This window comes from Denticeps clupeoides, chromosome 7 (assembly GCF_900700375.1).
Source record: "Denticeps clupeoides chromosome 7, fDenClu1.1, whole genome shotgun sequence".
Lineage (NCBI taxonomy): Eukaryota > Metazoa > Chordata > Actinopteri > Clupeiformes > Denticipitidae > Denticeps > Denticeps clupeoides.
In genome coordinates, this window is record NC_041713.1 from 12,880,062 (window position 1) to 12,898,711 (window position 18,650).

General features: G+C 43.0%; 1 protein-coding gene across 2 annotated transcripts; it reads left to right on the top strand.

The window, feature by feature from the left end:
• The first annotated feature begins 158 nt into the window (after positions 1-158).
• fbxl16 (F-box and leucine-rich repeat protein 16) lies at positions 159-17,621 on the top strand. Of its 2 annotated transcripts, none has more exons than XM_028985521.1 (6): positions 159-478; positions 10,101-10,764; positions 13,990-14,498; positions 14,735-14,819; positions 14,956-15,019; positions 17,336-17,621. In XM_028985521.1, the coding sequence occupies exons 2-6, from the start codon at positions 10,108-10,110 to the stop codon at positions 17,482-17,484; spliced, it is 1,464 nt and encodes a 487-aa protein (XP_028841354.1). In that variant the 5' UTR covers positions 159-478; positions 10,101-10,107; the 3' UTR covers positions 17,485-17,621. The 2 variants fall into 2 exon arrangements, with proteins under 2 accessions (XP_028841354.1, XP_028841355.1); XM_028985522.1 differs by lacking the exon at positions 159-478 and adding an exon at positions 8,904-9,102.
• The last annotated feature ends 1,029 nt before the right edge of the window (positions 17,622-18,650 follow it).

Genomic DNA, 18,650 nt, shown 5'->3' on the forward strand with positions numbered 1-18,650 from the left:
ATAATAATAATATGCAAAGGCATTAAAAGTGAACTAGACTGGTGCTTCGCGTCGCGTTCATTGTTGATATTACTGCACGTGTCTCTTTAAATGGGTTTGGTCTGTGTTGTGTGCGTGTGTATGAGAGAGAGAGAGAGAGAGAGAGAGAGAGAGAGAGTGGGAGAGAGAGAGTGGGAGGCAAGCTTTGTGTAAAGCTACTCGGAATGAATAGGCATCGGTGCTTCTGGCCGCTATTCCAGCCCGCGTTATCGGCTCCGTGAAACAGCCGGTAATGCAGCCGTGACCCGCCGACTCCGACCCGGCCTTTGTCCGCACCGCCGGAAATAACGGGGCAGGGCTGCGGCTCGTTTGTTCGCTCGCTTTGTTTGTTTATTTGTTGTTGTTTTGGGGTTTTTTTGTCGCGGAGAACGTGACCGCGCCAGAGCCGTGTCACGTGTCCGACCATGGATTAAGGCTCGCGCGAACCGCATCATCAAAGGTAAGATGTTCGCGATGGACCATCCAGTCGCGATCAGTGCACGATGGTTTTTTTTAACGTGTCCGAATTAAAGCACGAAAAAAAAAAAACTGCGCCCGGAAAGAGTTTATTTCTGCCAGAGCGACATCACATGAGCATCTTTGTTCGGTGTGACGTAATCACGCCTTTTAACGTCGCGGATTTTCATGCCATTGATGTAAAGCGGCCGGGACGCTGGCTCAACATCACCGTCCACTCTGTGTTCCATTATGATTACATTATCGGATGCCATATCTCTGTTTTACGCAGATAAATGTCATTTCGTCAGAAAGCTTTTAACCCGCTGCACTCACAGAGAGCTGGCAGAGAGGGTCCAGTTATGCTTCTTTTTCTGCATATTATCAAGGATAAAGAGTAGGTCAAGACTGAAAGTGAATAGTAGTAGTAGTAGTAGTAGTAGTAATAATTATTACAATAATAACGATGATGATGATTGGATGAATGAATGAAAATGGCACCTGACGTTTGAATGACTTCCTCAGGTTCCTCTTGAGAGAAGCACATGCCAGGAAGTGCAGACACGCCCCTCTACATCGCCTCCCTCCACAGGCGTCTCTTCCCTAAAAGCCTCCATCGCCTTTAGTAGCCTTTAACGAGGGATAAGTCCCTCTTAAGACCTGTGAACAGATTTGTGGAAAGAGAGTGATTACCCCTCTAATCTCCCATTTAAAAAGTAGCCGAGTTAACGGGAGGCGGGGCCGGGACTGATAAATGTACACCTTTTAGGACATACGTCTTGTAGGTAAGACAGAAGCGAGAGTTGGAGACAGCTGAGCCGGTGGAAGGACTGAGTGACAGAGGTGGTGTTTGATTAAAGAGGCGGGGTTACAGGTCATGTCCCCTCAGTCCTGTAACTAAGCACCATCGGTCCCCCGTGATTGCGTCCATCGATGCGGCCTGGCCTGCTTCAGGCAGGTTTCGGTTGGGTGGGTCAGATATCAGGTATAGATACAAACTGGTCTGTAGTCTGTTTTTATTCAGTTGTCTCTCCTGGCGCACTCCTGCAAATGTCAGAATGTCACAAGTTCTTTGGAGAGGCTCTGTCATACCAATTCAGATGGGGTCCTCGCGTTTGTAATAGCAAAGAATGGTGGCGACAAGCATTTATTAGATGAATATGAATGCAATTTTTATTCAAATGAGCTTTGTCTGCAGTCTTTCACTAAATGTATTTTCAGGGAAACGTGTTTCGTAAATTCATGTATTTTAAGACATGTCAGCTCCCTGATTTGAGAGCGAAAAAAAAAAGTACTCCTCCTGTCCATCTTCACAGTGGGGCGCACATCAGTCTGTTCCAGCACCAGGCCATCCATTCTCCCCTTGTTTGGTCCTTCCAGCTAACAGCGGTAAGCGGGCCGGGCTTGTTGGCGGGATAAAAAAAAAAAAAAGAATTATAAAGTGGCAGAGGAGAGGGGGGGCTGTGCAGTGCCAGTCTTCTGAGGTAGGGAGATGTCATAGAGACTGTTTGTGAAGACTTGGCAGTGTTACGGGTGGAGGCCTGGTTCTGGAACGTGTTCCTTCTGGGTGATCGCTTTTGGTGTGGTGCCTGTTTTATACTCTTCGGTATTGATTATTGTTCTGGCTCTGCTCTATTACTATACAATAACGTGCCATTTGCTGCTTTTGTAGGCAAAGAGAAGGTAGAGAGGATTATAATTACAGTCATGACCGCACCAGAATAGAGACAATAATCTCAGCCATAATTGTTGACCCTTTATGGAAGTACTCTACCCATTTAAAGTGAGGTATGCATTCCGATTTTGACAGATGTGATGTGAAATATAATACATTATAAGTAGGCTAAAAATTAGAGTGAGAGTTTTACCACCGAAGCTCCAGCATGTTTGCCCAATAGTCTTGTAGCTGATGGAGAAAAGCAGGCTGAGAATGAAACAACTATGTCCAAAGGTTTTTGAACGGCACGCTCAGCTTTCTGTCTCCTTTCATACAGAACCGGTGGCTCTTAGACACCTAACTGGAATAGCTAAAAAAGGCCCGGTGGTAAATGACTCCAGAAATGGCTGCAGGGTCCATTAGTGTCTCTCTAAACAGCTACTGTATGTACAACAGGATGGGCAGCATATGCTGTGTTTTTCGTCACCCCATGTTCTTTGCATGTCTTCTTTCATATAACAACGCTGATAGCCATTGTTTTTCTAAATTAAATGGTTTGTGTAGCTCACTCTGGGGGCAGGCTGGTGGCAAAGATGTCTCACTTTGCAACAGAAGAAAATTAGACAATTTCCCTACCGCCAGCCCCTGTTAAAATAATTTATATTAAAAGGCATTTAAAGTGTATTGCTGTGTGCTTTTAAAATACTTCCAATTATTTAAGAGCCCCCGCCATCCTTCTGTCGACTCAGGCACCCTCCAGCGATCCCATCTGGATTCCAGCCATGCCCTCTCTGCGTCCCGAGTGCAAACAGCTTCCAGATATTTTCTGCTTAAAGGTTCAATCAGAGATCGCTGCTGTCTGCCCCATGTGATACGTTTCGCTCTTGTGGATGCTACGACACTGCTGCAGGCTAACTAACTAGGTAGTGGTACAAAAAACGGACAATTAGCATTTATAAAAACATCAGTCAGTAGTACCCTTGTCTAGTGAATTACGCTAATGTATTAGGGCAGCTAGCAGGTTAGCGCTAGTGCCACACTGTTACTTATGGTGATCATCGATATAAACACTACATGTCGCGTTGAATGGGCCTGTCTATGGGAGCGAATGCGTCAACACAGCTGCCATCTTGGGACGGTGTAGAGCTACTTTTTAAACATTTACATTTACAGCATTTATCAGACGCCCTTATCCAGAGCGACTTATAATCAGTAGTTACAGGGACAGTCCCCCCCTGGAGCAACTTAGGGTTAAGTGTCTTGGACACAATGGTAGTAAGGGATTTGAACCTGGGTCTTCTAGTTCATAGGCGAGTGTGTTACCCACTAGGCTACTACCACCCTAAACGAATGAACGTCTATCGGGGCCAAGGTGGAGTACAGAACCATAAATCGGCCAATTGAGATTGACATGTATTTAGTGAAAGTGAAGTGATTGTCATTGTTATACACTGCAGCACAGCACATGGGGCACACAGCGAATTGTGTCCTCTGCTTTTAACCCATCACCCTTGGTGAGTAGTGGGCAGCCATGAAAGGCGCATGGGGAGCAGTGTTTGGCACCTCAGTGGCACCTTGGCAGATCGGGATTTGAACTGAGCTGCAAATAAATTGTACAGTTTTTTTGTCAACATAGCATACTTTTAGGTTTAAAATGTAATGTGCATATAGGTATCTCCTACATGCAGAATAATGCAAATACAAACACCACAAAAAGTGTTACTACTTATACATATGCTTTATCCAAAACAACTGCCATTTGTATAGATTTTGTAATTGTACAAAATACAGACAAGGAAAATACTTATTTTTTTGTTGACAAAGATGAACCTGCATATTTGGAAAAAGAACTAGACAGACCAGGTCCATACACACAGGCATCTTGTGTAGATTTGTCAAGAACTTTAGACAATGAACTGCAATATATACAGGTGTCATTAGGGTGGGGGTGGGAAGACACTTTGTTGAACACAAAATTTCGTAACATACAAGATGGTAAAATAAAATGTTACTTATGAAATGCCTTCGTCTTCTTCGATGGCTCATTATTAAAGCTGTACACAGTGCAAAATTTCAGCATCTTTGCTGGTGCTGACCGTCAGAGAAGCGTGGTGTAATGAGCTTGGAACCCTGTCCCAATATGCTAAGAGGCTGAATGTGACATGTAGTGTTTATATGCCTGGTGATGCTACACTAGCGTCAGCACTATTCTGGTTTGAGTTTAAGATGTACTCTGGCTCTGACCTTACTAGCTAATCTCCACAGTACCTGTAACAGGGAACCATCCAAAACAAAGTCAAAAAAGTGACATATTACCACAAATAGTGTACATTATTTACATGTTGGAAAGACATATCAGTTGAAAGACCATGACAAGTTTAAGGTGGTAAACCTGGTGGACATCCAATGGTCATTGGACCAGCACATTTGATCAACTTACATTGTGTTTTAATGTTATTCACACTAGTCTACCACCCAAAACCAGGCCTGAGTCACTTCTATCAGTATGAGGCAATGGGATCAGATCTCTGAGTGAGATCATAACATGGTGATCTTATTAACTTAATATTAACTGAACAATGAACAGCAGGAAAAATGCTATAATTTTCTATGCTATAATTTCATTTTGCAGACACCCTTATCCAGAGTGACGTACAATGTGGTTGAGTGTGGTTGAGTGTAGAGTTTCTTCAAACATCTGAAACTGTCACTCATCTGACAAAACAATTATTTATTTATTTTATCTGTTAGCTAATGGTGTATTAATTCACCTGACTGTGGATAAGATATTATTTTATGAAACTAATAGTTTCCACAAAGTTGTTATTCATTGTGCTTAATGAGCTACTTATACTATTGGATTCCATTGAAAAATATTTTTTCATTTTTGCTGACACAAGTAGCACAAGTCAAGTCCAGTTCAATAGGTTTTTGCTGTTATTTACACATCACACCAAGAAATGGGACAGCACTCCTCAAGGACCACAGGGCAACACGGGACTATATAAGCACTAACAGGAATACAACGTGTAAACACTTTCAGCATCTAATTTGCCACTCATAAATGATGTAAAATATTTTCTTTAGATATATAGATATACAGTACAGGCCAAAAGTTTGGACACACCTTCTCATTTAATGTGTTTTCTCTATTTTCATGACCATTTTCATTGGTAGATTCTCACATCAAAACTATGAATTGAAAACATGTTTTATATTCTAGTTTCTTGCTCTGATTACTGCTTTGCACACTCTTGGCATTCTCTCGATGAGCTTCAATAGGTCGTCACCTGAAATGGTTTTCCAACAGTCTTGAAGGAGTTCCCAGAGGTGTTTAGCACTTGTTGGCCCCTTTGCCTTCACTCTGCGGTCCAGCTCACCCCAAACCATCTGGATTGGGTTCAGGTCCGGTGACTGTGGAGGCCAGGTCTCCACTTTTTGTTAAGTACATAACTCCACATGTGTTCATTCAGAGTTTTAATGCCTTCGGTGATAATCTACCAATGTAAATGGTCATGAAAATAAAGAAAACACAGAAGAGAATGTGTGTCCAAACCTTTGGCCTGTACTGTAGATTAACCAAATAAAAATAAACCACCAGTAAGAAACGGACCGTATGTGAGCATACACTTTGCTTTTACAAATAATGCTGAGTAAACAAGTCTTGTGTTGATGCACTAAACTCATCATCCACTTGAAGGTGTGATGGGTTCTCACGGTGCAGTGTGAAAATCTCAACACTTCCACATTACTCTTGGTGAGCAATACAGGCTCTTTGACCCAAGAGGCCTTCGTAAAAAAAATTTTAAATGTTGACGGAACTGCTCCATCACAGCGAAGGCTGTGGCACATGTGCACCCTCTAAAGTGGCATGTAGGTGGAATGTACACCAATACGGGTGACGAAAAGATGACATACGGATAGTGCGCTGGCTTCCGGCCACTGCCTGACTCCTGGCATTTCACCGGGAACACGTTGTTTCCTGGGATCACATTGAGACGTGTCCTGACTGTGGCTAAACACACACTTTTTGTTTTTGTCTGTTGCAGTGCGTCATGATGACCTACCTTGCTTTGTTTCAGTTAACACAAAGCAGAACCTCATTCCGTTTTACTTTTCTTGAGGAGAAATGCGGTGGTTGGCCTGCTCTTGACACCGCGCGCTGCACCATTATGTCACAGCCGCTGCTCTTGTTGCGTTTCGAGAATTGCAGAAAACAGCACAAAATGATGGCTCGTGCTATTTCTGTTTGCGCTGCAGTTTCGGGTGGCAGCTGAAGGCGCTCCTGTAGCCCCCGTCCGGCTGAACGCTTCTCAGCTGCTCTCCTTGGTGCTGAAGCTTCCCTGCTGCCTGCCGCGGCGCAGTTCAACGCTGGCCCTTCCCCGCTCGCTTTCCTCATGCACTCGGGACCGAACACACTTGCCCACTCACTGCCAGTTACCATTACAACTCGGTGGCAGTTTGGGTGGAAGCAGCTTGACTGATTTCAGCCCTTTCTGGGTTTCTGTTGCACCCACCGTGCCTCCAGCTATGGTACCCTAGAAGTGAGAAGTGAGTACAGTTCATAACTGGTGAACAGGGACTGCATTTTGAATGCAGCTAAAAGATTAGTCACTTGTACATGCTGCAGAATCTTTATTACGTGTGTAATAAAGAGTAGTAATGTGTATGCACTACCATTCAGAAGTTTTGGGTCATATAGAAATGTCCTTGTTTTTCCATGAACATTGCAAAAACAATAATAAATATAATTTAAAATTAATAATATAGTTGAAGCCACATTTGCTGACGCTCTAGATGCTGTACACAGTTTGATACGGTGTGAATTTGGCCAGACTTTAAACTTTGTAACAGCACTGTACATCCAGTGTACATCCAGTGTACATCCAGTGTACATGTCGATGGTCTGTACACCAGGAAGGTCTGCTGTTTGGTCTTTTATGATGATGTGTGCATTCAATTTGTTCATATTTTATATTCTAAAAAGTGAACATATCTCTCTTATTGTGTATTATTAATACTAATACCATATTACTACTTTAAATTATTTAAAACTAGCAGGGGTTAGTTTAGGCCTTACTGTCACAACACAGACTCAGATCCAGATCCAGATTAAAAAGGATTTATTAAAAAAATTGGAGAGGGGAACTGGGAAAGATGGACACAAATGAGGAAAAGGTATGATGACGACAGAAGGGAACAAGCAGCCGACACCCGGGGAAACAAACAGGGAAACGAATACTGATTACACACACACTGAACATGGAGGCGAATACAGCTGACCGAACAACCAGATTGGTACAGAAACACACGACTAGGAATAGGGAAACACTCAGACTCGGACGGCCGTTAAGCTCTTTAGCAAAACCAGAGGTGAGAAACAGGAAGTAGTTTTATCACACGTCAGGTGAAACAGATGACGAGGGGGCGTGGCTTGACCCTGGTGATGGTGATCTGGGGCCGGCAATGCTGCTGTTACACTTATTGTGAATAAAACACACGCATCTGTTGAGTAAATGCATTTGAACATGCTTATTAATTGTTACCAAACGGTGGATCCAGTTGGTCACAAACCTGGTGGGATTTGTCTTACGAATTTGGTTCCTGGGATGCTTTGCCTGTAGCTTGTGGGTGGCAAGGAAGTTTGTGGGCTGCTTTTTTTCCCCTTGGCCCCTCCCCTCCAGATGTTACCCGTGTTGAGGCAGTTGAGACTGTCACATGTCTCATTTGGCTGCAGAGGGCATTCTTGAAAGGTTAAAAAAAGGTTCCCAATTCCTCCTTTTGTATGATGTGACCGTTTGTTTAAGGCATGTGGTTCATTTGCCTGCTTGCTTTCGTTTGTGGCGGCTGCATTCGGAGGGCTTATTCAGGAAAATGAGGTGGAGGGATGGGGGAGCGGTGGAGTGGGGGGCTCTCATTGACATTTTACACCGGCGTCATTGGTGCACAGAGCACGCACACCTGCACACAGAGTTTAAGGTGGATCTGTAACTACGAATAATGACCAGTTACGGCTCGCTGTCTAGCCATCTGCTATGAAATATATGTTAACCTATTTAATTACACAGAATTTATCCAATCAGATGCATTTGTAATGTAATAGATTGAAAAGGAGCAGTTCTAAACCGTACTGTCCCACTTGTTGGACTAATAAAGGATCGTTTTATCTTATATTGCCATGTGTTAGTATATTTTACATCAAATGGCTGTAGTAAAGAGTTTACTTAAATGTATAAAAGCACGAAAGAAGGTTTACGCTTATGTCATATGAAGCGAGCCGACGAACCAGAATAAGACCTTTTTGGAATACCTTGTTGTGCAACTTGTACATTTTGAGAATTGTAAACGGATGTCGCACAGTTCAGACGTTGGGAGCTACCGCACAGGGGAGAGGAGGAGAAGGAGAAGGAGAAGAAATGCACGTGTAAGAGAAATGCTGTTGGGCGCGAGCCGGAAGAACCTAATATGGAAAGAGGCATAAAAAAAACAAAAACCCAGACCTGAAGTGGTTGTGCTACTCCATCTATGGGTTTTTTTTTTCATGCGCTTGCTGCACCCATAATGGGCTGACATAACAGAACCAGCGTGTGAATGTCTCTATATATATTATATTTATAGTGGTGTGTGTGTGTGTGTATATATATATATATATACACACACACACACACATGTACACATATATGCCATATACACACACACACACAAATCATATATATATATGATTTGTATATATATGATATATATATATATATATATCTGATTTTTTTTGAGGGGTGGGGAGCTAACCTGTCAGCGGATACAGTAAAGCGCCTTTGTTTACCCGCCCGCACCGCACCCCCGTCCGCGTCTTGGGAGCGACACCCAGGCTTCCACGTCGAGCCACGCGTCCTTCGTGTCGGGTGCGGATAACATGGCGATCGCGATACAATAACAGCGCATCGTCCGCGTCCGCGCCGGGGCTTTGGCGCGAGGTAAGCGTGCGATGCGGATCCCCGCTGCATGCGGTCGCTCGTCGGCGATGTCGTTGTCATTAATGTCGGGGTTTTTTTGGTTTTTTTTTTTTTTTTTTTTTTTTTGGTCCCCGAGAAAACGATTCGCTTGGACGCGGTTTCTATTTTTGTAACAATGCGCCGCGCTGCGCCGGCATTCCAGACGCTGCAGTAACAGTTCTTCCTAGCGGCCGTGCGCCATGTAGCTTTATTAATATTATTATTATTATCATTAATAGTTTTGTTTGTGCGGTAGAAATACGATGAAATCTCGACTGTGCACGGAGCTTCCACACCTGCTTTCTTGATTGTATATCAACATGCTTGAAATGATTTGTCACGTTAGTGGACTGTGTTTGAAATGAAAGGTGGGCAAAAGGTGTGTGTGTGTGCGTGTGTGTGTGATGGTGAACCCTGCCTTGTAAAGATGGTATTTAATGATGTGTTACATAATTGCTGGAGGAGCGCTTCACTGCACTTATACAAAACCATGGCAGCTTCATTTCTTACATTTACTTTAATTTTATTGCACATAAGCACAAAAAAACATATGTGTGTGTGTGTGTGTGTGTGCATTCATACATCAAATGAATTGTGATGCTATTTTTAGGCATTTGATTAAAAAAAACCTTGATGGACATGCACAATAGAAATATAAAGAGCCGCACTAGATAAGTCTTAAGCCGGAATGTTTCTATTAATAATCATCTTTTAGAGGATTGCATGGAGAATTGAATAGTTTTCTTGAGTAAAATGTGGTATTTTTTTTTTATTCTAAAGCAGCATTGCTGTTTTTTTTAGTAAAGCAGAATAAAATAATCCACCATCAATAAAGACAATTGGTTATTATAATTATTATTATTATATGGCTGTCGCGTCACCTGAGCCTGTAGCAATTTCCACATTCCGTAATGGTTTTACTGTTTGTGGTAGGGTACAGGAAGCAGGAAGTGACCTTATGGCTTTTGATCTATTCGCAGGTTCCCAATGTTGAACATGTCCACTCCCAGTGACCTTAAGTCTCCTTGTGTGACACGGAACGGAATGGTCAAGCTGCCCCCACAGCCCAACGGTCTGGGCTCCGCCAGCATCACCAAAGGGACACCAGCTGCCAAGAACCGTCTGTGCCAATCCTCCTCGGTACCCACAATCCTACCTCCGCCGAGCCTACCCTACCACCTGGAGCCCTTGCCCACAGCCGCCTCCCTGCTGGGACCCGACCTGGACACTAGCCCCTTGACTGCCATCATGCCCCCCCTGAGGCAGTACCCCAAGCCCCTGCTGGAGAGGCAGCTGGTTCTGGATGAAAAGGTGCTGAACCGGTTACTGTGGTACTTCACCACAGCCGAAAAGTGCATCCTGGCCCAGGTGTGTAAGACGTGGCGGAAAGTTCTCTACCAGCCCAAATTCTGGGAAGGGGTGACCCCCATCCTTCACGCCAAGGAACTCTACAACATCCTTCCCAACGGGGAAAAGGAGTTTGTCAGCCTGCAGGCATTTGCTCTCCGGGGCTTCCAGTCATTCTGCTTGGTGGGTGTCTCCGACTTGGACATTTGTGAGTTCATTGACAACTACCCACTGTCAAAGAAGGGCGTGAAGTCGGTCAGCCTGAAGCGGTCTACCATAACAGATGCGGGACTTGAGGTAAACATGCTGTACAGCCTTATATATTATGATATAAGTATAGTATATTATGTACTGTATCGTATTGTCTGCCTCAGGGTTCCTCTACTCACAGGCTTTGAGGTCGGGGTACAGCAGATTTCCCAGCCTTCCTTTACCTGTGAGTCAGATGTGAAGCCCCTTTAGCTCTGAAGCTCAGAATGGAGGGGAGAACTGAAAACAAGGCCTGGATTTTGGATTTGCAGTTCAGAGTCGATTAACCTTTTGTGCTGATCTCAGATCAGAATGTATTTTTTCTCATTAATGGCGTGGTTAGTAGGGGGTGGTAGTAGCCTAGTGGGTAACACACTCGCCTATGAACCAGAAGACCCAGGTTCAAATCACACTTACTACCATTTTGTCGTTGAGCAAGACAGTTAACCCTAAGTTGCTCCAGGGGGGGACTGTCCCTGTAACTACTGATTGTAAGTCGCTCTGGATAAGGGCGTCTGATAAATTCTGTAAATGTAAATGTAGGTTAGGGAGGGCTGATTTGAAAGGAGGCTTCTGTCTGGTCCATTTCAGCTTCCCCAAATGTCAGGGAATGCCGTGGAGAGGAGGTTTTTGCTGGTATCGCCACATCAGCCTGTGCCTCCACTGTTTCAGCGGCATAGCAACGTCTTTTGCTGAATGTGTGATTACATGCCACCAAGCCAAATCCCAGTCAGAACCCCGCTGTGTTGTACACTGAAATAGTAATTAAAAAGTGTCAAGTGAGAACTGAGCGTGAACACTGAGTCGGTGGACACGATGCAGATAAGATTACAACGTTCATTTTTCCTGTCTGCGTCTGTCACAGTGTCCAAACAAACGATGACAAGTCTCTCAGGCTGTGGACGCCCGGGCCGCTCTCGTGCTTGCTTTCTGTGCAGTTGCTATTCTTGGAATGGGGTTTTGTTGCCATGGTGAAAGCCAGAAATGGTCTCTATGTTGTTGTATTTTATTTTTTTTTTATTATTTCCGTCTTTCTACGGGAAGGTAAACACAGTTAAACAAACCTGGTGATTTTTCGAGAGAGCCGTTTCCTCCACAGCCTGGTTAAAGCCAGTGCTGCTTAGGTCAACGGCGTATAATATTCACATGCAAGGCCGTGGGAAGGGGATTAAAATCACCACATTTGACAAAAAAAAAAAAAAGGGGGGAGTTTTGTTCCCGGCTGAGTTCAGCTTCAGTGTCTCGTTGTCCGGCTTGCACGATCACTAGCTTTTGTAGCCGGCCTGTTTTGAATGCATCCCCATTGTTGGCCGACTGTGGAGCCCTGTACGTTCCAGCCCCGCAGCGCCAAGCCGTCACTGGTTTTGCGCCCAAATGGCTTCTGTTGCTAAGTGACTGATTGTTGGGGAGAGGGTTTTGGATGCCCCCTTTTCATTTGGTTGATCAACTAGATCATCAGGGTCACAAAGGTTTGCCAACTGTCAGGTCACATGATAAGTGGTTCCAGTGACCACATGATGTAGGTCAAGAGATGAGCCTACTGTTTTGTCATTCATTGCTGGCTGATGGTCACCCAGCCGTGTTTAATGTAATCCTGGGTTCATTGGAAATTGGTTTCGTCCTTGAAAGGCAACTCATTTGCAACAAACTTCTGATTAAAGCCCATTTATATCATTAGATATTGTTGCGTAATCAACAAAGGCGGAGCCACAGACTCTGATTGCTGCTGGAAAGAACTTTAACGAGGAATACTGGAAAAATGGAACATGGTTCAGGCTAACCTTACCTCAAACTGCCCTGTAAAAAGTAGTCAGGAAGCCATCGAACGTTTCGTTTCACTTGCTTAATTGTGTACGTACCACCAACCTGAACATTGCTTTTTGGTTTTTATGATGCCAAGCTGAAATCGCTCTGTTTAGGTTGCAAGTCACTTGCAACCCAATTCCATGATGTGTGGGGTTGGCAAAAGTGGACACCATACTTGTGCAAAAATGACTCTACAATCTGTAAAATCACATTTCTTAGGGCTCTTCTACAGAATTATTTTATAAAATAGTTTATGGTTTATAGTTAATATAAAGGTTGTGGTATTTTTAGAACTTTTCCCAGTGCTTAATTGTATAATGATACATTGCACGATGGATTTAGAGGGTATGAAGTTGAGGTTTTTAACTATAAGGTGGGTGGAAACTGCGTTTTACCCCCCGCCGAAAAGAGCTGGCGGTGTTTTTCGGAGACTTTGCCAAGCTTGTTCGTTGGCAGACCACGCTGTTAGTGGTGTGCAGAGTGTGTGTGTGTGGGCTTTCAGATCTTATCCCAGCTTTTCTCGTCCTTCCTTAACTGAGCATGCGACTCCTTGAGCGAGCTGTTCGAAACAGAGCAACACGTACATAGTTCGTAGGAACTGTACCTTCATGAAATTACTTTATAATTGAGTTTATGTCCAATGAGCTAAAACCACCTGGTTTGACATGTGATGTGTGACATGCTTCTAGTCCGTTGTGGTTGTGTGGTGTGGGTTACCCGGACTGAATTATGGAGTAGCAGTAACTTGTCCGTTATTGTTCTTTCTGAGGCTGGGTGTCCAGTGCTGCTGTCTTGTAAAACACTAAATAAAATACACAGGGCTGGGCTGTAGGGATCCTGAAAATTTCGGAGATTTTGGAGAAGGAATAACTTTGTGTCATAACAGGCTTGAAATATGATGTGTTCACTTTCTCAATACAATTTCAAAACAGATATTTATTGTCAGCTGGATATCATAAATATTACTTAAAAATATCCCAGTCTGTTATTATATTTAATTAACATTGCACCAAGAAATCATGGCAAAGCTTTCTCAGCTTGCTAGATATCCCATGGTGAATGAAAATATCTAAATTTATCTAATATATTGATGTAAATTGACTAAAACTTTGTCATGGTTAGAGTGTATTGCCTTATGTCTATTTCAGAATGTATTAGCTGGGATTATGGATTATTTGTCCTATAGAGAAATGTTGAAAGTTGGTTGTTGGTTAATAATATGGATGCATTTTTGATGTGTTGTTTGTTCTAACACACACACACACGCACTTGTTCTACTCATAATTAAAGTCCTATAAAACCAATGTTACAGATACGTTTCCTGTTATTTTGGGATTGTGATAATATTGTCATGTTCCGGTTTAGTGTTCTTTAATATTGTGAAGTCTGTGTCATGTTGTTCCTTTGTGAGTAATGGGATGCATCAACCTCCATCCTAATTTTGTGATTCTGCCCCCTTGTGTTCAGGTGATGCTAGAGCAGATGCAGGGTCTGATGCACCTGGAGCTCTCGGGCTGCAACGACTTTACCGAGGCAGGCTTGTGGTCGAGCCTAAACGCGCGGCTCACCTCACTGAGCGTCAGTGACTGCATCAACGTGGCCGACGATGCCATCGCTGCCATCTCGCAGCTGCTCCCCAACCTGTCGGAGCTGAGCCTACAGGCCTACCACGTCACAGACACCGCCATGGCCTACTTCACCGCCAAGCAGGGCTATACCACCCACACGTTGCGCTTGCACTCCTGCTGGGAGATCACCAACCATGGTGTGGTCAACATGGTGCACAGCCTCCCTAACCTCACCGCCCTCAGCCTGTCCGGCTGCTCCAAGATCACTGATGATGGTGTGGAGCTGGTGGCCGAGAACCTGCGCAAGCTACGCAGTCTGGACCTCAGCTGGTGCCCACGGATCACTGACATGGCACTGGAGTACGTTGCCTGTGACCTGCATAAGTTAGAGGAGCTGGTGCTCGACCGGTGAGTGAGATTCACGAAATTTTCATAATTTCCGAATAACCCTAATAAACATAATTTGTAGGATATTAAAATGCAATGTTAGATGATTTCAGGATATCTATATTAATTCCAGATTATTTTTGCATGCAGCTGCTGACATTCTGGCTCCTGCGTTGCTACAAAACTCCTTGAGTGTAGCATGAAACCCTCTTTGTCCCTGTGTGTGATCATGTGACCATGTTTGTTGCTGTGCTCAGGTGTGTGCGGATCACAGACACAGGGCTCGGCTACCTGTCTACCATGTCCTCGCTGAGGAGCCTCTACCTGCGCTGGTGTTGTCAGGTAGACTTCTAACTCGTACATTACATATTTAAATCTGTGTGGTAATCCAAACTGTGAGCCTTTTCTCATATTCATGTGCTCTGTGTGTGTGTGTGTGTGTGTGTGTGTGTGTGTGTGTGTGTGTGTGTATTTGTAGGTCCAGGACTTTGGATTACAGCATCTTTTTGGTATGAGGAGCTTGAGGCTGCTTTCTCTGGCAGGTACGCCCATCAAATTCTGATTTATTTCTTCTGCAGCACTGGCAGCAGAATTAGTAATGGATTAAAATATTAAAAATAGGCAAAAATGTGCTGCAATATATCTTATTCTCTTCAATATCAGTGTTTTTATCAGTCATAAGCACACCCGTATTAACATCATGTTATTAACACATGTTGATTTCTGATATTATCAAAAATAGAAATGTTAAACACAAACAAATGTAGAATTGGCATTTAATCTTTGATAGAAAAAAACATTTTGTAAAAATATTTATGATTTTTTTTGCAGTTTACAATATATCATATTTAAAATAAATTAGAACAACTTTTTGTAAGTGTGCTTTTTACTGTCCTTAGAACCAGTCAGAAATAAGAAAACAATGTTTTCATACCACGTTGAAGTCATTCGTGAGATTCAGATTAATGCCAGGTTTTATAAATCAGGAATTATCACAGGTATGGGATTTATCCTGTTCTTAAGTAGAACTTAAAGCACTAGACAGGCAAAAAGTAAAAACAGACTAAGCTCAGCAAAACACAAAAACAGCATTAGCTCAACAAAAAATTACTTTTAAGCTCACCTTTGCCCAAAAATGAAATATTTTAGGTTTATTAACCTAAATATATTTAGGTCTACAAAATTAAACATAAGAATAGCTTTGGGTGAATCATACATCATTTATTTGTTCATTTTATTTCCAAAATTGTGTTAATTCTATTCCGTTATCATAAAAAATTAAATGTTGTTCTTCTGCAACGATGTACCGTACCTGTCGCACATTTTCTTATTCATTGGTTGTTCTTTGTGTTTCTTATTTTTTACATTGTAAATGAATACTGACAACCTCCAAACTTTGAAGGAACACATTTGGACTTATGTATAAGTCAAAACAATCTTAAACAAAATGGAAGGTTTTACATTTACATTTGGCTTTGATGAGATTCATGAGGTATTTACCTGGAATGTTAATCTGGTGTTCATTGTCAAGAGTTAATTCCTTACCTTCTTAATGTGAGACCATGAGTTGTGTTGTGGAGAGGTAGGGATGGTACAAAAGTAAAGACATCTAAGTAAAGAGAAACAACAGTCCATCATCACATGAAGATCAATCAATCCATAAAATTTCAAGAACTTTTGAGACACATCTCAACATCAACTGTTTAGAGGAGGTTGCATGAATCAGGCCTTCATGGTCAAATTGCTGCAAAGAAGCCACTTTGGAGGAAGAACAACAACAAGAAGAGAATTGCTTAGTCCAAGAAACACAAGGAATAGGCATTAGACCAATGGAAATTTGTCCTTTGTTCTAAAGAGTCCCAATTTTAGATCTTTGGTTCCACCCACCGTGTCTTTGTGAGACATAGAAAAGTTGAGCGAATGGTTACCGTCTGTGTGGTTCCCACAGTGAAGCATGGACGAGCAGGTGTGATGGTGTGATGGTAAGGGGACTTGCTGGTGTGGCTGTTGGCGATTTATTTAAAGCAGCATGGCTACCACAGCATTCTGAGCAACATGCTATCACATCTGGTTTGCAATTAGTGGGACCATCATCTGATAACAGGACAATGACCCCAAACACACCTCCAGGCTATGTAAGAGCTATTTGATCATGGAGTGCTGCATCAAATGACCTGGCCTCCACAATAACCTGACCTCAGCACAACTGAAATGGTCTGGGTTGAGTTGGAAGGCTGAGTGAAGACAAAGTGATAGTGAAAGTGAAGTGATTGTCACACGTGATACACAGCAGCACAGCACACAGTGCACACAGTGAAATTCTGATTACGGGCCCGCTTCCTTAACCACTAGGCCACCACTGCCCCAAAGCAGCCAACAAGTGCACATCTGGGAACTCCTTCAAGACTGTTGGAAAACCATTCCAGGTGGTTATTTTTTGAGGCTGATGGAGAGAATTGAATGGAGTGTGCAAAGCTGTCATCAAAGCGAAAGGTGGCCACTTTGAAGAATCAGAGATATAAAGCACATTCTGGTCTGTTTAACACTTTTTTTGTTTACCACATAATTCCATGTGTTCCTTTATAGTTGGGATGTATTCCATATTAATCTACAATGCAGAAAAAAAAAACGAAATAAAAACCACTGAATTAGAAGGTGTGTTTTGATTGGTACGGTATGTTCTTGAGAGCTCAGCATAATGAGACTTATTTTCCATTTTTGTAAGGTAATGACAACAAATGTCTTTTTATTATTTGAAGAAACATAATCAATAACAAAAGAGGCTGAATGTAAATTAATGGAACAGGAGGGTAGTTTTTAGGAAATAAATTTTTCCCCTTTGCCTTTTCCACGGTTAGGCTGCCCCCTGCTGACCACCAATGGTCTCTCCGGCCTTATTCAGCTCCAGGACCTGGAGGAACTGGAACTGACCAACTGTCCCGGGGCCACTGCTGAGCTCTTCAAGTACTACTCCCAGCACCTGCCCCGCTGCATGGTCATTGAGTAACCACCAGGGAGGCGCTAGAGAGTCAACACCCACCACATCACCAAAATCCTTCTCCTTCAGATGAAAGAAAAAAAAAAGATCGATGACAACCAACCGAACTTCATCCAGGACCCTTGGGGGGGGGGGTTGTGAAGAAAAAGGTGAACTGGAATGGAAAAGAATGTGTGGTTTCAAGGAAGTTGCTATGAGAGATAAGAAAGATGGAGGAATGCTGAGGTGAAAAACGATTAAATACATTTTAAAAAGGCCTTTGACTGACGTGTGAGTCGGGATAGATGTGTACAGAAGTGAAATGTCCGTCAGAGGCTAGAAATTCATTTAACACTTCATTAAAGACTCCACCCGACACACACATGATTATTATGAAAACCTTGTAAGTCCATGGAGCTCTTGAGTCCTAGCTTTGGTGTTCCATCATCCTGTGGTTTTTCTCTTGAAGTGAGTCTGTGCTTGAGCGGCACTCTCTTTCTCTCTCTCTCTCATAAACTGCCGATAAAACAGGGGAGAGGTGGAGGACAGAGACGAAAAGATGACCAGGTCACCAGGAATGGGATTTCTTGGGCTGTCTCTCGGCCATTCTCCATTTCTGTGTCTTAATGAAAGTGGAAAAGAGTGAAACAAACAGCTATGTAGATCTTTTTGCATCAGAGCTGCACGCTTTAAATCGCTTCTTGTCATGCAAATCTCCTTTCCCTGTCCTTATTTCTTTTTTGTTATTTTTTAAAAAAGTATTACTGTTTGATGATAAAGAGAATGCTAACGATGGCGATGATTGAAGAGGAGGGTTTCTGTGAAACCCTCGCAGTAAGCGATGATGGTTTCAGGCATTTGGCGAAGAGGACGGCACCCCAGGTACAATGAAGGCTTTAAGTGTTGAGGACTTTGCTGGTGGCCAATGACCAGCACCACCCAAGCTTGTCCTCCCAGCTCTTCTCCCTTCCAGATAACATGACAGCCTGACACTGACATTTTTCCAGTGCGGTTTTCTGAAGCAAAGTCTCGGAACATCTGGACCTCTGGGGGGACTGGACTTGACTGATTTTTTTTTTCTTTCTGGGGCTCAAAAGGGACCATGCTGTAAATATAGTAGATATATTATGTTTAGCTTTGCCTTTATATGAAACACTTTTTGATTTCATTCCATTTTATTGGTGTCAATTTAATAT

Excerpts from the sequence above, each read along its gene's own strand:
- fbxl16 (XM_028985521.1), top strand. The coding sequence starts at position 10,108 with ATGTTGAACATGTCCACTCCCAGTGACCTTAAGTCTCCTTGTGTGACA. Across the intron at positions 14,499-14,734 it reads GAGGAGCTGGTGCTCGACCG|GTGTGTGCGGATCACAGACA; the intron begins GTGAGTGAGATT and ends TGCTGTGCTCAG. Across the intron at positions 14,820-14,955 it reads ACCTGCGCTGGTGTTGTCAG|GTCCAGGACTTTGGATTACA; the intron begins GTAGACTTCTAA and ends GTGTATTTGTAG.